The following is a 17,375-nucleotide window of genomic DNA, read 5'->3' as shown; positions in this document are numbered from 1 at the left end:
GCGAGGGTGTGGGGGAGCCCTAAGAGCTGGGCTGGCGAAGCCCGAGGGTGGGTGGCGCTTTTTCCGCTCAAGTCCAGCCCAGATGGTGGCGCTCAGCAGCCGCCTCCTGGTCCTGGAGGGCTCCAGACCGTCGCACCACCCATGCCTTACCCCTCATCTTGCACGTAAATGACCTTCACGAGACAGAGGTCGCGTTCCGCGTCCCTGGCCCGCGTCTTCTCTGCTGAACTCGGGGAGGATTCTCGGCCTCTCGTGGCCGCGGCGGGGACCCCGTGGCCCGTCCCCTCCCCGGTCCCCCGGGAAGGATCAAAGTAAGAGACTCAGGCTCGAACTGTCGCGGGCAAGCGGTGGTAGCCGGGCGCGGGCAGCAGCAGCCTGGGCCCTAGGCACAGACCCTTTATTTATGCAGACTCGACCGCCCCCCAATTCTGGGGCCCGCGGGGTTTCCCAGCTCCGGAAGCACTGCTGAGACCCGGTGTCTTTGGGTCCTGCAGACTCTGCTCTTGAGGAGTCTTGGGGGGTCTTTTTCTCGTGTGTGTGTGTGTGTGTGTGTGTGTGTGTGTGTGTGTGTGTGTGTGTGTAGAAAAGGGGGCGGAATGGAGCCAGGAGGCACCAGGAGCTGCAGATACAGGGAGAAGCCAGGAATTGGAGGCAGAAGGGAGAGTCCAAGGCCGACCGGGGAGCCAGAGTTGCCCCTCCGAACTGGGGTCCGGGCATCAAGGTGGAAAGCCCCTCTCCCCTAAATCCAGGGAACAAGAGGGGCTTCAGGTTCGCTCGGCTGCGAGTGGCGCCGTCTCGCGCCGGCTCGCCCCGCCTCCGGCCACGCCCACAGCGTCCAGTGCTCCAGAGGGAGAGGCAAAGGTTCAGCGCTCGGGGCCACCCGGGCCGGTGCCCCCCGCCCCGCCAGCCCGGCCGGCGCTCGGCGCGGCCCCACCCCCACGGTTTGGAGATTGGCGGGACCCTTTCCTTCCCCAGTCCAGTTCGCCGTTCCGCCTCTGGCCTCCGAAGCTCCACCCTCCGCGGGCGAGGATTGGCGGACCTCGCGCCCCGGCGCCCGGTGATTGGTCCGCATGAATGAAGGTAACCGGCGAGATCCCGCCCCCAGCCGGCGCTGGGTCTGGGGGCACAGCTCAGCGGGGCTGGCGCTGGCGCGGCTGGAGCCGCCGCCGCATTGACAGCTCGGTCTGCGGACCATGGACACCGGCGGCGGCCCACATCCGCTGCGCCTGTTCGTCTGCCTCATGCCCCTCTGTCTAGCGCTGCTTTTGGGACCTGGGAGGCCCGGGACCGCGGAGGAAGGTGAGGAGACTGGTGCATGTTCTTGGAGCCCGGGGAGCCGCCAACAGATAAGAGGGTTGGGGGGCGTGAGTGCTGAGGGAAGGGGTCGCACGGAGACTGGAGTCGTCCTGGGGTTTGAAGCAAGCAGGAGCGGGAAGCAAAAAAGGAAAAGAAAAGAAAATAGAAAAGACAGAAAAAGAAAGAAAAAGAGAGAAAAAGGTGGCTAAGCAATGAGGAGGAGAGGCACTGAGGAGTTCGGGAGGCTGAACGGAGACCCGGGAGGCTGAAGCCCAGGTTCTGGGGCCGGTGAGTCTGACCGGCTGAGCAATCAGGGGTGGGAGATGTGGGGGGCGGGGAGACGAAGAGAGCAGAGGAGACGTGGAGATACGGAGGTGAGATCGGAGCGTTGGGGGTGGGGGCGGGATGGAGACCGAACAAGAGATGCTGGGGGACCACCGTGCGCAAAAAGGAGATGGAGCGCGGGTCGGTGCGGGCTGCGTCCAGGCGGGCTGGATCCGGGCGTCTTCCGACCCGCTGGAGAGGGAGCTGTCCGCAGTGCTGAATTAGGAACGGAAGACTAATCCGGCGAAGTCTGCATTTCTGGGCTCGGGGCTGCGCACGGTGCTTGAGCTCGCATCTTGTCTCAGATTCTGGATTTTGGGGAGCTGTATGCTCGGCTGAATTCAGGAGCATCATATTCATACTCGAGGTTTGGAATCTCGAGGAGCTGGAATCTCAGACGCTGACTGCCAGGTTGGTCTGGGCACTGGATCGCTGACGCTTTCCAATATGTAATTCTAATGTGCTGTCAGTTATACGGAAATCAGGACGCTGTTGGAGCTCCTTCCCACGATCTCAGAGACATCTGGAGCCAACCCTCTGAGAGCCCCTCACCTTTCAGCCCCGCCCCCCTGCTTAAGCTCCAGATGAGTAATCGTCCAACATTTCAGGATCGCCTGGCTCCTTTCTCTGATCTGTAGCTATACTGTCCAAACCTGTGCTTCCTTGGGACTGAGATTGAGAACAGAATTCAGTATGCTGGCCTGGTGCCTACCAGAAGGAAGCTAATGACTCCAAATCTCTCTGATGTAGCAGAGGTCATGGCTTTATATATGAAAGGACCCCTGGGCATGCTTTCAAAGACAGTGGAGGTGACAGCCCCTGGGGAAGGAGAGAAGAGATTTTAATTTCTTCTGTTGCTTGGATGATCTCTCCAGTTTGTTTTCCCCAGAGATTTTAGTAGTCAAACCAAAAAGGTTTGATTATCCTCCATTCATGGTGGTCCAGGCTTCAGAAGAGCCCCTGCATCTAAATGGATTTTGAGAGCGATGCAGGAATCCTTGGCTGCACCCACAGGGGTTACTCCTGACTCTACATTCAGGAATTACTCCTGGCAGTGATCAGGGGGACTATATGGGATGCCAGGGATCAAACCCGGGTCAGCCACATGCAAGGCAAACACCCTACCTGTTGTACTATTGTTCCGGCCCCTGTTGCACTCACTTTCACCTTTTTTAAAATTCACACCAGTAGTTGTCTGGGGATTTGGTTTGGTTTGTTTTGAGGCCACACCCACAAGTATTCAGGACTTACTCCTGACTCTGTGCTCAGTGATTACTCCTCATTGTGCATCAGGGACAATATTGGGTTCTGGGAATTAAACCTGGTTTGGCGACATGCAGGGCAAGTGACCCACTATGGTTCTGGCCCCCTCTGGGGGTTATTCTTGCTCTGTGCTTGGGGAACCATGTGCTGGGGATCAAACCAAGTCATCCTGCATGCAAATCATGTCCTATCGCCCATTGAGCTATCTTTCTGGCCCTTCTCTATTACTGTTATGTGATTTGGGGGCCACACCTGCTGATGCTAAGGGCCAAATAATATCTCAGTGCCTGGAGGTTGCTCCCAGCATTGCTTGGGGGATCGTGCAGTGTCAGGGGTTGAATCCAGGTCTCCTACTGCTCTAGAACTTTGAGCCATTTCCCCACCCTTTCTCTTTCTTGACAACCACTTATAATGAAGGGCACCTGGGAAGACTTAGGGATCACTGACATCTTCCTCATTTTGGAGCCAATCTTAGCCAAAACTTGCCATAAACTCTCTAGTAGGTTGAATAATGACTCCCCAAATATGTCTCCTTCCTATTCCCATAATTGTTATTCTAAATAGTAAAACTCTGTATATATGATTAAGGATCTTGATGTGTAGAGGTTGTCTGGATTACTTGAATGGTCCAGTGCAAGAACAATGATCCTTATAAGCTAGATGCAGGGAGACTCAGAAGCAAAGAAGGCAATGTGAGGACAGAAGCAGAAATTAGGGTGAAACTCTTTGAAGAAAGAGGAATGGACCACAAGTCAAGGAATCCAATTGTCCACTAAACGTTGTAAAAGACAAGGAAATAAATTATCATCTTTTGGCCTCCAAAAGAAACCAGTATGGGGGCTGGAGTGACAGTGCAGAGGGTAGGGCATTTGCCTTGCACACGGCTGACCCAGCTTCAGATTCCCAGCTTCCCATATGGTCCCCTGAGCACCGTTAGGAGTAATTTGTGAGTGCAAATCCAGGAGTAACCCCTGTGCATCGCCTGGTGTGAGTCAAAAAGCAAAAAAGAATAAAAAGAAATCAGTCTGTCAACACCCAGACTCCAGGGACTGGAGCCATGGTGCAGCCAATAGGGTGTTTGCTTGCATGTGGCCAACCCACGTTCCATTCCCTGCACCGCATATGATCCTCCCCAACCCCCGCACCCAAGAGAGATCCCTGATCTCAGAGCCAGGAATAAACCTTGAGCACTGGTTGGTGTAGCCCCCACACAAATAAAATCTCCAATTTCTGACTTCTAGATCTTTAAGAAGAAACATTCCTGTTCTTTTAAGTCACAAGGTTTCCAGTCATTTTCTACAGCAGCTACAGGAAATTAACACAGATGCCTTCCATAATCATTATGGCTGCCTCTGTCCGGACCTAAACTGTACATTCATGTACACCCTGGGGAAATAATGGAGTGGGGAAAGCATATCCTGTTCTTTGCTACATTCTCCACCCCCACAAGCCTCAAGTTTAGAACCAGAGATGGCTCGATGGGCTGAACAGAGGCATTTGCACCAAAGAGGCCCAGGTCTGAGGCTGCCACTGCATGATCCACCAAGCTCCACGGGGATCAATCCTCCAGCATAATCCCTGAGCACCACCAGGGCTCAGCCCAAACCCAAACCAAACAAGCAAACAACACAGGCAGCAAATTTACCGTGAACTTGCCAAGGAATTCCAAGCTCAGACACAGCAATGAATCTTGGTAGACAGCAGCTCGCAGGAGATCTCTCCAGACCCCATGGCGAGCTGATTTCACTGGGGCTTCTCAGATGGAGTGGGTGTCCCTTCTCTGCCCACTCCAGATAAATTCCTGGTGGTCACAAACTTTCAGAAGAAAAACCCAGTTATGCGGGAACAGAGTCTGAAGACGCCAGGCCTCATGGCAGTGATGGTTTGTCCCTTCCTGTCTCCCAGCTCCTTCAGGGTCCTGGATGTCATGCTTAGGAACTGCCACTGGGCCATATTTAAGCATGCCACCAGCCTTGATTCAGATACTCACAAATGAATCACAAAATGATTAACTCCCTACAGAGATGTCTCTGGACCCCAATCATTTACATATTTAGAATTCTAGGAGCGTGCAGCCACTTTTGCGACTGTGTGACCTCTCATGATATTCATAATAAACAATAGAAGATAAATTATCTAGAATCTGCGTGGGGAAGGCAGACTTGAATGGTGGTGGGGAAATTCGAAATAATGGTGGTGGGAAGGTGTAAGGGTGGTGGGATTGGTGTTGAAATATTGAATGTAATTGATTTATATAAACAATCTTATGAAAATAAAATTTAAAAATTAAAAAAAAAAAAGAATCCCAAGCTTGTGGTCTTTCTGACGTCTTTTCTCTGCTCTCCCTAGTCATCCTCCTGGACTCCAAAGCCTCCCAAGCCGAGTTGGGCTGGACTGCACTACCGAGTAATGGCGTAAGTGGAAGCCTTTCCCTCTGTGTCTCAAGGATCCTCTGGTGGTCCAGGATTAATTATTTTAGCTCATTCTGGTTACAGCAGATCAAAATGCTCCTCAAAGCATGTGGTCTCCAGCAGCCCTGGCTTCAAGCCAGAGTGCCCTATTAGAAAATATCGAGTCTTCAGGCAGACAGTAAAAATGAAAGAAAGAAAAGAAAAAGATAAAAAATATGGGGGGCAGCAAATGATTGGACTGGCTGTATCTAAGAACTGAAATGTTAGCTGGGTGATGTCGAAGGCTGGACAATCCCTCGCATGTTGTAGCTCTTCTAGCAGAGTTGTTAATTGATAAGTTGACAGAAAAAGCAAGATTTGGAATCATAAAAGAACCTTGGACACTTGGGTGGGGAAGTCAAATATGGCAGCACCATCGTGTCCCAGAAAGAACGGTGGGTGCCAAGCCTGGGCTCCAGACACCATTCTTGGCTCTGATTAATTCACTGCATGTCTTATCATCACTTTCCCTCTGGAAACTCGGTTTTCCTTTGGAGCCTAGTTTCATCTGTAAAATTCAGGTTTGGACTGCACTGTATTTTCTGTTTTTATTATTATTACTATTATTATTAAGGCTGGAGCGATAGCACAGCGGTAGGGCGTTTGCCTTGCACGCAGCCAACATGGCCAACCCGAGTTCGATTCCTCCGCCCCTCTCGGAGAGCCGGCAAGCTACCGAGAGTATCTCCCCCGCTGGGCAGAGCCTGGCACGCTCCCCGTGACTATTCGATATGCCAGACACAGTAACAACAAAGTCTCCAATGGAGACGTTACTGGGCCCGCTCGAGCAAATCGACGAACAATGGGAGGGCCTTTACCTTTACCTTACTATTATTATTATTTGTTTATTTGAGGCCACACCTGGAGGTGCTCCGGGCTAGGGGGAATATATGGAGTGCCTGGACTGGAACCCCCAGTTGACTGCATGCAAAGCAAGTGCCCTACCTGCTCTATGATTGCTCCAGCCCCTATTGTTTGTTGTGTGTTTCTTTCGACCCCAGCTCTGCCGCATCTGATCATTTCAGGGGTGTTGGTTCTCTGGTGGGGGAGGGGCTCAGAGTTGCGACATGAGACACCCCCTGGGCTCAGACCCTGCCTGATGGCACCTTGGTTCTGAGCCGCGCACATTTCCCGCTTCTCTGCCAGTGGGAGGAGATCAGTGGTGTGGACGAGCATGATCGGCCCATCCGCACCTACCAGGTGTGCAATGTGCTGGAGCCCAACCAGGACAACTGGCTGCAGACGGGCTGGATTAGCCGCGGCCGTGGGCAGCGCATCTTCGTGGAGCTGCAGTTCACACTTCGCGACTGCAGCAGCATCCCGGGCGCTGCAGGCACCTGCAAGGAAACCTTCAACGTCTACTACCTAGAGACAGAGGTCGACCTAGGTCGTGGGCGTCCGCGCCCGGGCAGCAGCCGGCCCCGCAAGATCGATACAATTGCGGCCGACGAGAGTTTCACGCAGGGCGACCTGGGAGAACGCAAGATGAAGCTGAACACCGAGGTTCGGGAGATCGGCCCGCTCAACCGCCGGGGTTTCCACCTGGCCTTCCAGGACGTGGGCGCATGCGTGGCTCTGGTCTCGGTGCGCGTCTATTACAAGCAGTGTCGGGCCACGGTGCGCGGCCTGGCGGTGTTTCCAGCCACGGCGGCAGAGAGCGCCTTCTCCACGTTGGTGGAAGTGACGGGAACCTGCGTGGCGCATTCGGAAGGGGATCCAGGCAGCCCCCCGCGCATGCACTGCGGGGCAGATGGCGAGTGGCTGGTGCCTGTGGGCCGCTGCAGCTGCAGTGCCGGATTTCAGGAACGTGGTGATACCTGTGAAGGTATGTCAGGGACTGCAGAGGTGCATGGAGCATGCAGGAGGCCTTCACGGTGCACCCTAGATGCAAGAAACTGGAGAGGGAGGGCAGCGGGGCTTGGAGTCCTGATCTTTCGTGTGCTTCCAGTGGGGGTGAGGCAGAGCCCGTGAGTGGGGTCCTTTGGAAATAAGCAGCACCCATATAAGGGGATATATATTCAAGCACTGTGATAGGCACTTCACACAAGTCTTCTCATTTATTTACTAGAAGCACATAAGGCATCACCCCTATTTCACTGAGGAGGACACAGAGGCTCAGAGAGATTAATATCTCACTTGCCATTATACGGGGAAAGAGGGAGGCTGGGGGCATACCTCCATGGTAGAGCACTTGTCTTGGATTTGATCCCCAGCACCAAAGAAAGAGAGACATATCAAGCGATTTGCCCAACTCAGATTCCTTCTACTGCACCATGCTGCTTGCTTTATGCTTAAAAGAGCTGGCAAGGGCCTACCTTTGTCCCCTAAGGGCTACTAGGGCACTTACATCCTAGGGAATGAACCCCCTATCACCAACAACATTAATAGTCAGGAGTTGGCAGGATGAGTGGACCGTGATTGGGGTTTGGATAATGACTAGATGTAGAAACTGAAGCCTGGAGAGACCCTCCATGGTGGAGCTTCTCTTGGGGTCTTGAGCTTGTGAGTATCTAGCAAGAGCCTCTTCTTTTCTCCGCTATCTGGCTCTGGGAACTGAGGGCAAGGATGGGGGCACTTTGTTTTGGGCGGGGGTGGGGGCACTCTGGCACTCTGGCAGGGCTCAGTGTTTACTTCTGACTCAGCTCAGAACCACTCCAGGTAGGAAGCTTGTGGGATTCTGGGGACCAAATGCAGGTTGGCTGTGTGCAAGGCAAGCTCCTTACCTGCTGTACTAATGCTACGGCCCCAGAATGAGCGGGTGCACTTGTAGTGCAGAGAGATCAGGCGATGCTTCTTCAATGTCAGGTTCTTTTCTGGAAGCAAAGTATTAGCGCCCGAGACACAGTCTAGATAGAGAGATGGAAGAAGTTAAAAATTACAACAGGGCAATTAGAGCTACCACGGAGGAATTCCCATAATGAGAGGAAGTGACTAAAGTTTCTCTCCTTTTTCCCTTCAACCAGTCATTAAGAGTGAATTGAAGAATTGTCTGCATTTATTGAAGGCTTATTGATGCATTAAAAACTAACATCACCACCTCTTCCCAGGGGAAATATACGACTGAGCAAAGGGACTTGGAAGCCAGAAGCTTCCTGAGCTCTCCCGTAGGTCAGGGTCCATCACTGTGCTCTTCAGCCTCCTCTGTGACACCTGTTTCTGCACCTTCCCTAAGGTCTGCAGTTACTGTGTGTGTGTGTGTGTGTGTGTGTGTATGTGTGTGTGTGTGTGTATGTGTGTGTGTGTGTTTCCACCACTAAAATAAGGAACCAGGACCCTTGTAACCTTGTAGGGGGTAGGGCAGAGAGATAGTGCAGTGGGTAAGATATTTACCTTGCACACAGCTGGTTCCGGTTCGATCGCTTACACTGCAAATGGTCCCCTGAGCACCCCCAGGCGTGATCCCTGAGCACAGAGCCTGAAGTAAGTCCCGAGCACTGCCTAATGTGGCCCAAACCCCCCAAATTAAACAAAAACAAACAAAATTTAAAAACTAAACATAAAAGGTTTTGCGCACAGATAGTGAGTCATTTTAATTTCTGTAGCCCAAGTGCCTGTAACAGAATGTGTTGGGTGATAGGGACCCAATGAACATGTCTCTGGGTGAATGGGGAACACAGGTTGGACTCCAATCCACAGAGACAAGGGGTTAACTGAGCCTAAGTGGAAGGAGATGGCTAGAAGGCCTTTCTTTTTTTTTGGGGGGGGGGTCACACCTGGCGATGCACAGGGGTTACTCCTGGCGGTGCTCAGGGGACCACATGGGATGCTGGGAATCGAACCCGGGTCGGCCGCGTGCAAGGCAAACGCCCTACCCGCTGTGCTATCTCTCCAGCCCCTAGAAGGCCTTTCTTTAGGCAGTCAAGTGCTTTGTGATAAAGAGGTGGGAGGAGGAGAGCATGCAGCATGGCGGGGCCGGGTCAACGTGCCTGGGCGCAGGAGGCATGTGGGGGTGTGGGGAGCAATAAGACAGAAAGCAAGCAGGAGAAAATCACAATGGGCCTTGAACACCGAGATGAAGAGCTTAGACGTTATGCTTTAGACCCATGGGGGAGGATTTGAAGTGGGAATCTGATGTGTTTGGATTTGTATTTTCGAAATCTCTTGAGCTGCAATTACAGAGAAAGGACTGGAGAAGGATTAAAGGCCAGAAGATGAGGAAGGAGGATGGTTCAGTCGTCCAGGAGAGAGAGCACAGGGTGTGACGGGCAGCAGCAGCGATGGCTGAGCGACGAGGTGGGGTGTGACATGGAGACAGCTTGCGGGGCACCAGGTGACCGTGTGAGGCCTTTGCTGACTTGTGCATTTCTGGAGGACTGAATGGACAGGGGTAGAAAACCCACTGGGGTAGAAAACATGGTGCATTCACGTGGAAAGAGCTAGACGGTGGATGTGGGGCTCAGCCACGGGAGGTGGCTACTGCCCAAGCTGCATGTGCTGGGGACAGAGCAGGGAGACTGGGGGAGCTGTGGCCAGAGGCTGGGATTGTAGCGCAGGGCCAGGGCATGTGTTTCAGAGGCAGGAAGCCCTGAGTTCAATCTCTGACGCCCCTCAACATATGAGAAGCAAGAGGCCAGTGCTGGGGACTGGAGAGATGGTACAGCGGTCAGGCATTTGCCTTGCATGCAGCCTGGAGCCTGAATACCACCAATGTGGCTCTGAGTCCAAACCAACACACAAAATAAAGGGGACCCAGGATGGAATTTCATAGAGCAGCAGCAGGGCTGAATGGGGAAGGAGAACAATGGGGTCTCTCCTTTCTGAGAGGGTGGGATCAGAGGTTGGAGGCACTGGGAGGTTATGGGGGAAAGGTCACACACAGGCCAGGGAGACAGAGGGTCTGTGAGGCAATGACTGCAGTATTGGGGCAGTCAGGCGCAGTGAGGATCAGGAAAACTGCGTGGTGGCCCTGGGGAGAACAGTTTGAGTGGGAGCCCAGCTGCAGGGGCCGAGGCTGCAGGCGAGGTGCTGGAGTCTGGGATAAACCAGCCTCTCTTGATGGCTGGAGTTGAAAGGACATGGGGAGGAGGTTCTGAGATTTGGTTGAGAGCCTTTGCTGTAGGTGAGAGAGACTTACTTAGACCCTGAGGGGTGGGGGGTGTGGGAGAGTGGGATGGGTCTGTCCCCAGAGGAAGGGTTTTACTACTGATGTCTCAGAGTTGTTGATGCCTGCTGCTGTTTTCACTTTTTTTCCTTAATTCCTTCCTTCCTTCCTTCCTTCCTTCCTTCCTTCCTTCCATCTTTCTTTTTTCTTTTTTTTTTAATAATGTAGGAGCACTGCTATTTATTCAGTCATTGATCTTCGATCTTTCTTTTCTCCCATCTTCCTTCCTTCCTTTCTTTCTTTCTTTCTTTCTTTCCCTTTCTTTCTTTCTTTCTTTCTTTCTTTCTTTCTCTTCCTTTCCTTTCCTTTCCTTTCCTTTCCTTTCCTTTCCTTTCCTTTCCTTTCCTTTCCTTTCCCTTCCTTTCCTTTCCCTTCCTTTCCTTTCCTTTCTTCTTTTGAACCATACCCAACAATGCTCAGGGCTTATTCCTGGCTCTGCTCAGGGATAACTCCTGGAGGTGCTCAGGGTGCTGGGGCTTGAAGTCTGGACAGCCACGTAAGGTGAGCACTCTCCAGCCTCTGCTGCTGTTTTTGAGGACATGAGGCCTTACTGATTGCCTCCACCCTAACCCAGCTGCTCTAAGGACTCAGTTCCTCACTCTGCCTCAGGAAAGAGCCTATAGCAAAGGCACTGTGTAGGAATCAGGAGGCGAGATAATGATGGGAACAACCAGGGAAGGGATGGGGTGGGGTCGAGAGTGGAGGAGGAGGAGGAGGAGGAGGAGGAGGAGGAGAAGGAAGAGGAGGAGGAGGAGGAGGAGGAGGAGGAGGAGGATGAGGAGGAGCAGGAGGAGGAGGAGGACGAGGAGGAGGAGGATGAGGAGAAGGAAGAGGAGGAGGAGGAGGAAGAGGAGGAGGAGGATGCCGCCCTGCAACAGGAGGTGGGGCATCCCCTCACGTTCGAGAAGCAATGAAGAGAAGGATGGGGGGTGTGGATGGAGGTCTTTGCAGGCCTGATGGCCAGGTATGGAGGGAGTTACCCTAGATAGCCTCTAGGGAGATGAGAGGGGCATGTGTCTCAGTGGACAGTAGGACACTTTCACGTACTGTTTCCAGAGCCCAGGAGAGCGAAAGCATCAAACTATACAGCTTCTGAGAAGTTTGGTAAAGAGAAAGGGCCGGAAAAGGGTTGGCTGCACACTCCATGGGGAGGAGGGGAGGGACAGGAGGGGAGGGGGCTGGAGAAGGGTTGGCTGCTCACTCTGCAGTGGATGGGGGTGGGGGCAGAAGAAGGGGAAAGGCGGGGGAAGAGGGCTAAGAGCTGGCTTTCAGGGACCTAATCCCATTTCTGACCGCTGAGAGCAGACAGAGGCCACATGCAATGACATCATCAGCTCTGCCTTGGGGAGTAGGGGCTGGCCGGGAAGCCAGCGACTGCTTATTAAGGGAGGAATTTGTCTCAAAGTGCTTTAGCAGAGTTTACCCAGAGAAACACAGGACAAGGCCCAGAGACAAAGGATAAGGCCAGAACTGTCCCAGACCAGGAACCCCAAGGGGTGGATTCTTTGGGGGAACATCCGGACAGATGCCCAGTATCTCCAGCTCTGGTCAGATTGCCCTGGAGTAGATATGCTAAGAGTGGGGGTTCGGGGCACACAGGGAACCTCTGGACACGTGACACAGGAATAAGGTTCTGCCTACCTGCGCTCAGCTGAGGGTGGGCTCGCTTTCAGAAGGTTTGAGTCAAGGCTGAGGCTGGAACTGAGGGGAGCAGCCGCTGGGGGCCTGGGCGGGGCCCTGCGCAGGAACTAGACTTTCTGCTGCTCTGACTCTGACCTTGAGAGGAGAGGGAGGGGGAGTGGAATCCTCCACCCAACCCTCCCAGGACACAGGCCAAGGCGGCAATAAGGCACCACCGAGCACTCACTCACAGTCACACAAGACACCATCAGCAGACACATGGCCCCCCACTTCCACAGCTTCTCCAGCACACAACACACACACACATGCACACATACCCATATCCACAGCATCTCCAGCACACACACGCACATACACACATACATACACAGCATCTCCAACACACACGCACACACACATGCACACACACCCATATCCACAGCATCTCCAGCACACACACGCGCACACACACACAGCAACTCCAGTACACACACATGCGCACACACACATGCGCACACACCCATATCCACAGCATCTCCAGCCCACACATGCACACACAAATACACAGCATCTCCAGCACACACACACATGCACACACCCACATATCCACAGCATCTGCAGCATACACACATACACGCACACACATATACATACACAGCATCTCCAGCACACACACACACACACAACACCCACACCCATATTCACAGCATCTCTATTATACACACACACACAAACACATGCACACACAGCACCTCCAGCATTCTTTCCCTGCCTGATCAACCCAGCAAACAGATCACTCATGTTTACAAGGAAGCTAGACTGGCCATTGGGATCACTCCCTTTTGACTAATGGCTTGTTTTGTTTTTTCTTTGTTTGATTTGGTTTTTCTTGTGTTTGTTTGTTTGTTTTGGCCAGTGCTCAGGCCTATTGCCAGCTTAGTGCTTGGTGAACCGTGAGGTGCAGGAGGACTGAACCAGGCCTCCTGCATACAAAGTTGAGCTAGTTCCTTCTCAGGCCGCTGCTGGCTGATGGTTTATTGAAACCAGAGGGTCATGGAAAGATGGGAGGTGGTAGAGTTACTGTGAATTTTGGAACGCGTTTTTTTTTTTTTTGAGAGGGGCATTCCTGTAGGTGATCAGGGTTCAGGGTTCACTCCTGGTGGTGCTCTGGGACTATATGGGGTTCCAAGGACAGGACCCAGGTGTTCCAAGGACAGAACTTCTGACACCAGTTGCTGCTGCAGTGCTGGGGATGCGGGAGGCTCCCAGACTTTGTTTTGAAGGCTTTTGAAGGCTCCTGGCTGGGAAGACTTTGCCCAAAGACTATTGCTCAGCACTCTGGGCAAGGTGGCCCTCGCAACCTCAGCCCTTGCAGACAGAGGGGGAGCCCCCAGCGACTTCCCCTTCTCCAGACAGCTTGGAAGTTCTTCTTCAGCAACTCTCCTTTGGCCTGATAGCTTCTGGGGGCTGGAGTGCAGCCAGCCTTCCTGGAAGCAGCTCCACTAGGGGAAGGGTCAGAGAAGTCTGGGGGGTTGAGGCTGGCGTGGGGAACAGAACCAAGGAAGCTACACTCTGACTTTGAGGGGAGGGCCAGGGCTACTCTCTCCCTCCCTAGTCCAGCTGGTGATTTTTTTTTTTTTTGGCCACACTTGGTGGTGCTCAGGAGTTACTCCTGGCACTGTGCACAGGGATCACTCCTGGCAGTGCTCAGGGGACCATATGGAGTGCCTGGGATTGAACCCAGGTCTGCCACTTGCAGGGCAAGCATCCCACCCACTGCACTCTCTCTCCGTCCCCATTTTTCTTTAAGTGGATGTTTACACTTCAGTCCTGGGGTGGAGAATGGTGATTACTACCATCATCATGTGAATATTGCCTGTTTAAGCATTTTTATAAGCTTCCTTTCTATTGCTCCTCCTACAGCCTTTTGGAGATAGTTGTTTTATGACAGTTCAGAGAGGCAAACCAACGTACCTAAGGCAACACAGCAAATAAGTGGTACAACTCAGCAGTAAAACCAGTTTGCTAGGATATTAACAATATTGTAATAGGTGAGGCAGGAAGTGAGAGAAGCAAAGTCAAGACTAGTTTCAACTCTCACAGAAACTTTCACTGTTCCCTTTGTTCTCCACGCCCTTCCACTCCATTTTTGGAACTAACCATGGTAGTGGATAATTGATGAGACACTAACCCGAGAGTGGAGGTGGGGGAATGAGACTTATATGTGTGTGTGTGTGTGTGTGTGTGTGTGTGTGTCGTGAATGAGTCTTAATTCTGTGTGTGATTGTATGTTTATGTGTGTGTTTATGTCTTGTGAATGAACCTTAACTCTATGTGTGTGATTGTATATTTGTGTGTGTGAGGGTTTGTCTTATGAATGAGCCTGAACTCTGTGTGTTTGTGTCTTGTGAATGAGCCTTAACTCGGTGTGTGTGTGCATGTGTGTGTGTGTGTGTGTGTGTGTGTGTCTTGTATAACCAGGAGTGTGTAGGTGTCTCAGGTAACGGTGGAACCCCCAATGGAGGTTGTTCAAATCTCTCTTCACATTGAAGAGAGATTGGAGTGTGGCTGGAGTGATAGAACACTGTGTGTGTAGGGCGTTTGCCTTGCATGGGGCCAACCTGGGTTTGATTCCCACATCTTAGCTCTGTCAGGAGTGATTCCTGAATGCAGAGCCAGGAGAAGCCCCTGAGCATTGAAGGGTGTGCTCCCCCACTCTCCCTAAACAAACAAAAACAAGACTGCAAAGAGTGGCCTGTTTTCCTCAATAGGCATCAGGGCTGTACCATGTGGACTGATATTCGTCACCTCCTGGTCTGGGATCCTACTAGTTACAGGTTTGGGGACCTTGAGCAAGTTATTTAATCTCTCTGAGCCTTTCTGCCTCTTTTTTTAGGGGAACAAGGTACATACCTCACAAGTTGCCAGGATTAAATGAATTACAAGTAAAAACACTCTTTTGCACACATCAAGCCGACTAAGGGTTAGGTAATAGTGTGTGGTTCGTTCTGTTGCCGACTCCCCATTGGGCAGTGCAGGAGTAGCTGAGCCCCCCAGGCCCACTCCCCATCACCACTGTCCGGGGGGAAAAAACCCTTGGTGCAGGGAGCAGAAAGGCAGGGGAGTGTAGCTGAGTGGGGAAGCCCCTCACGCGCTCTGGCAGCCTGTCCCCCAGGGTTTTACAAGGTGTCCTGGAGATGGCCCCTCTGCTCGCCGTGCCCGGAGCACAGCCGGGCCCCGGAAAGTGCCTCCACGTTCTGCGTGTGCCAGGACAGCTACGCGCGCTCGCCCACCGACCCGCCCTCGGCCTCCTGCACCCGTGAGTCTCCCTCCAGACGCATTCTCGGGCGGGGGTTGGGCAGCGGTGCTGAAGGTGCTGGGGAGGGTTGGTGGGGGAAGGGTTTTCCCAGAGTGGGGACCGGTGGGGGTGGGGGGAGGGGAACCCGGGGGCAGGGATGTGGGGCAGCCCTGGGGAGGAAACGAGGTCCAGAGGGGTGAGGGCAAATACCCCCACCCACCCTTGCCCTCACTTGACCCTGTTCACCCACCAGGATGGGGTGGGGTTGGGGGCAGTCCCCCTCTCTCACGCTGTGTCCCGGTCCCCCCTCGCTCCCCTCCCGCCCCTCTGTCACTGACACCCCAGACACTCGAGCCCCGGACCCCCAGCCACCCCCACCCCTGCCCAGGCGGCCTCCCGCTGCTCCTCGCGCCTGGGTGCCGACCGCCCGGTCCCCCGCAGGGCCGCCGTCGGCGCCGCGGGACCTGCAGTACAGCCTGAGCCGCTCCCCGCTGGCGCTGCGACTGCGCTGGCTGCCCCCGGCCGACTCGGGCGGCCGCTCCGACGTCACCTACTCGCTGCTGTGCCTGCGCTGCGGCCGCGAGGGCCCGGCGGGCGCGTGCGAGCCGTGCGGGCCACGCGTGGCCTTCGTGCCGCGCCAGGCCGGGCTGCGGGAACGCGCCGCCACGCTGCTGCACCTGCGGCCCGGGGCGCGCTACACCGTGCGCGTGGCGGCGCTCAACGGCGTCTCGGGCCCGGCGGCCGCCGCGGGAACCACGTACGCGCAGGTCACCGTCTCCACGGGGCCCGGGGGTAAGGCCGCCCGCCGCGCGTCCGCTCGGGAGCCCCAAGGGGACCAGAGCTGCTGCAAACGCTGCCTCCCAGCGAGCGCCCAGCCGCCCTCCGGGGACCACCCACAGCCCCGGCCCGGGGGCTCCCACCAGGGCCAGCCCCTGCTTGAGGGACACTGGGGAGGGTCTGGTGATGGTGCAGGCCCAGAGAGGACAGAAGCATTGCAATGAACCTCAGGAGCCAGTGGGACACCCGACCCCCTTTCCTGAACTTCGCAGAGGGTCGTTGCTCCAAGCCCCACGTGGCTTGTCGCCTCCTCATATCTTCCCAAGGGTAAAATGTGGACTTCCCCGAACTTTTTGTCCTCCCTTTACAAACATTTCAGGGGGAAACAGCCATACTTCCACTTCCTTTAATGCCTCATGAAGATGGAACCAGTTGTAGGACACCCCCTCCCTGGACTTCCCCCAACCCTTAGCTTCTGCGCGGAGCTTTGCAGCGTTGGTCCCTAGAATCAGGAAGCACGTGGTCAGTCCTGCCAGATGATAGAATTCTTTGGAAAACAGTCCCATCTCTGGGTCTGGAATGGGCTGGATTGAGGAAGATGACAGCCCTTTCATAGCTCAGAGTGGAGTCCTCTTTCTGCAACTATTTGGTTTGCCTCTGGCTCAGTTGGGGTGAGTGAGAAGGTGCTTTCAAGAAACCTTTGTGAGTTTAAGTGAGTGAGTGGGATGTTCCCTGGATGGATTCTTACCTGAGAACATTGGATGGTGGTTGACTCCTTCCTGTTTTCTGGTCATTGTGTTATAGAGAAGTCTAAGGCAGGGGTGACTTTCATTCTTTTAAGAGTAGCTTGGTTATATATGTAGTCACACATGGACATGTGTGTATATTTAGTTTTTTAACCTACTTATGAAAATAAAATTTAGCCAATATGGATTTCTTTTTCATTGAGTTTTGCTGGAACCGAATAAAGTTTTTTAAATTTTTGAGCCACAGACAGCTGTGCTCAGGGATCACTCCTGGTTGGGTGCTCAGGGATCACTCCTGTTGGTATTCAGAGAACTGTAGATGGTGCTGGGGATCGAACCTGTGTCAGCAGCTTACCCTCTGTCTTATCTCCCAGGTCCATGGTTAACTTTAATCTATATACACACACATATATATTTTATCCCTGGCAAAAAAATGTTCTCAGTAAGAACTTTGATTAGAACTTCTGATATCTCTGCCCAGTATTTCTCTTAAGAATCTC

General features: G+C 53.5%; 1 protein-coding gene across 1 annotated transcript in view; it reads left to right on the top strand.

Annotated features, from left to right (window-relative positions):
• The first annotated feature begins 798 nt into the window (after positions 1-798).
• The window catches only part of EPHA10 (EPH receptor A10), a 40,098-nt gene continuing 23,521 nt past the window's right edge, over positions 799-17,375 (top strand). Inside the window, exons 1-5 of the mRNA XM_056123021.1 lie at positions 799-1,299; positions 5,233-5,297; positions 6,480-7,158; positions 15,218-15,373; positions 15,794-16,144. Coding sequence (XP_055978996.1) covers positions 1,194-1,299; positions 5,233-5,297; positions 6,480-7,158; positions 15,218-15,373; positions 15,794-16,144 — 1,357 coding nt within the window. The 5' untranslated portion in view covers positions 799-1,193. The remainder of the gene's footprint in view (positions 1,300-5,232; positions 5,298-6,479; positions 7,159-15,217; positions 15,374-15,793; positions 16,145-17,375) is intronic.

The sequence above is a fragment of the Sorex fumeus genome, unplaced genomic scaffold, assembly GCF_029834395.1.
Source record: "Sorex fumeus unplaced genomic scaffold, SorFum_2.1 ptg000047l, whole genome shotgun sequence".
NCBI classification, from domain to species: domain Eukaryota; kingdom Metazoa; phylum Chordata; class Mammalia; order Eulipotyphla; family Soricidae; genus Sorex; species Sorex fumeus.
The sequence above is the reverse complement of the archived record's forward strand: the minus strand, read 5'-3'. Positions and strand labels throughout refer to the sequence as shown.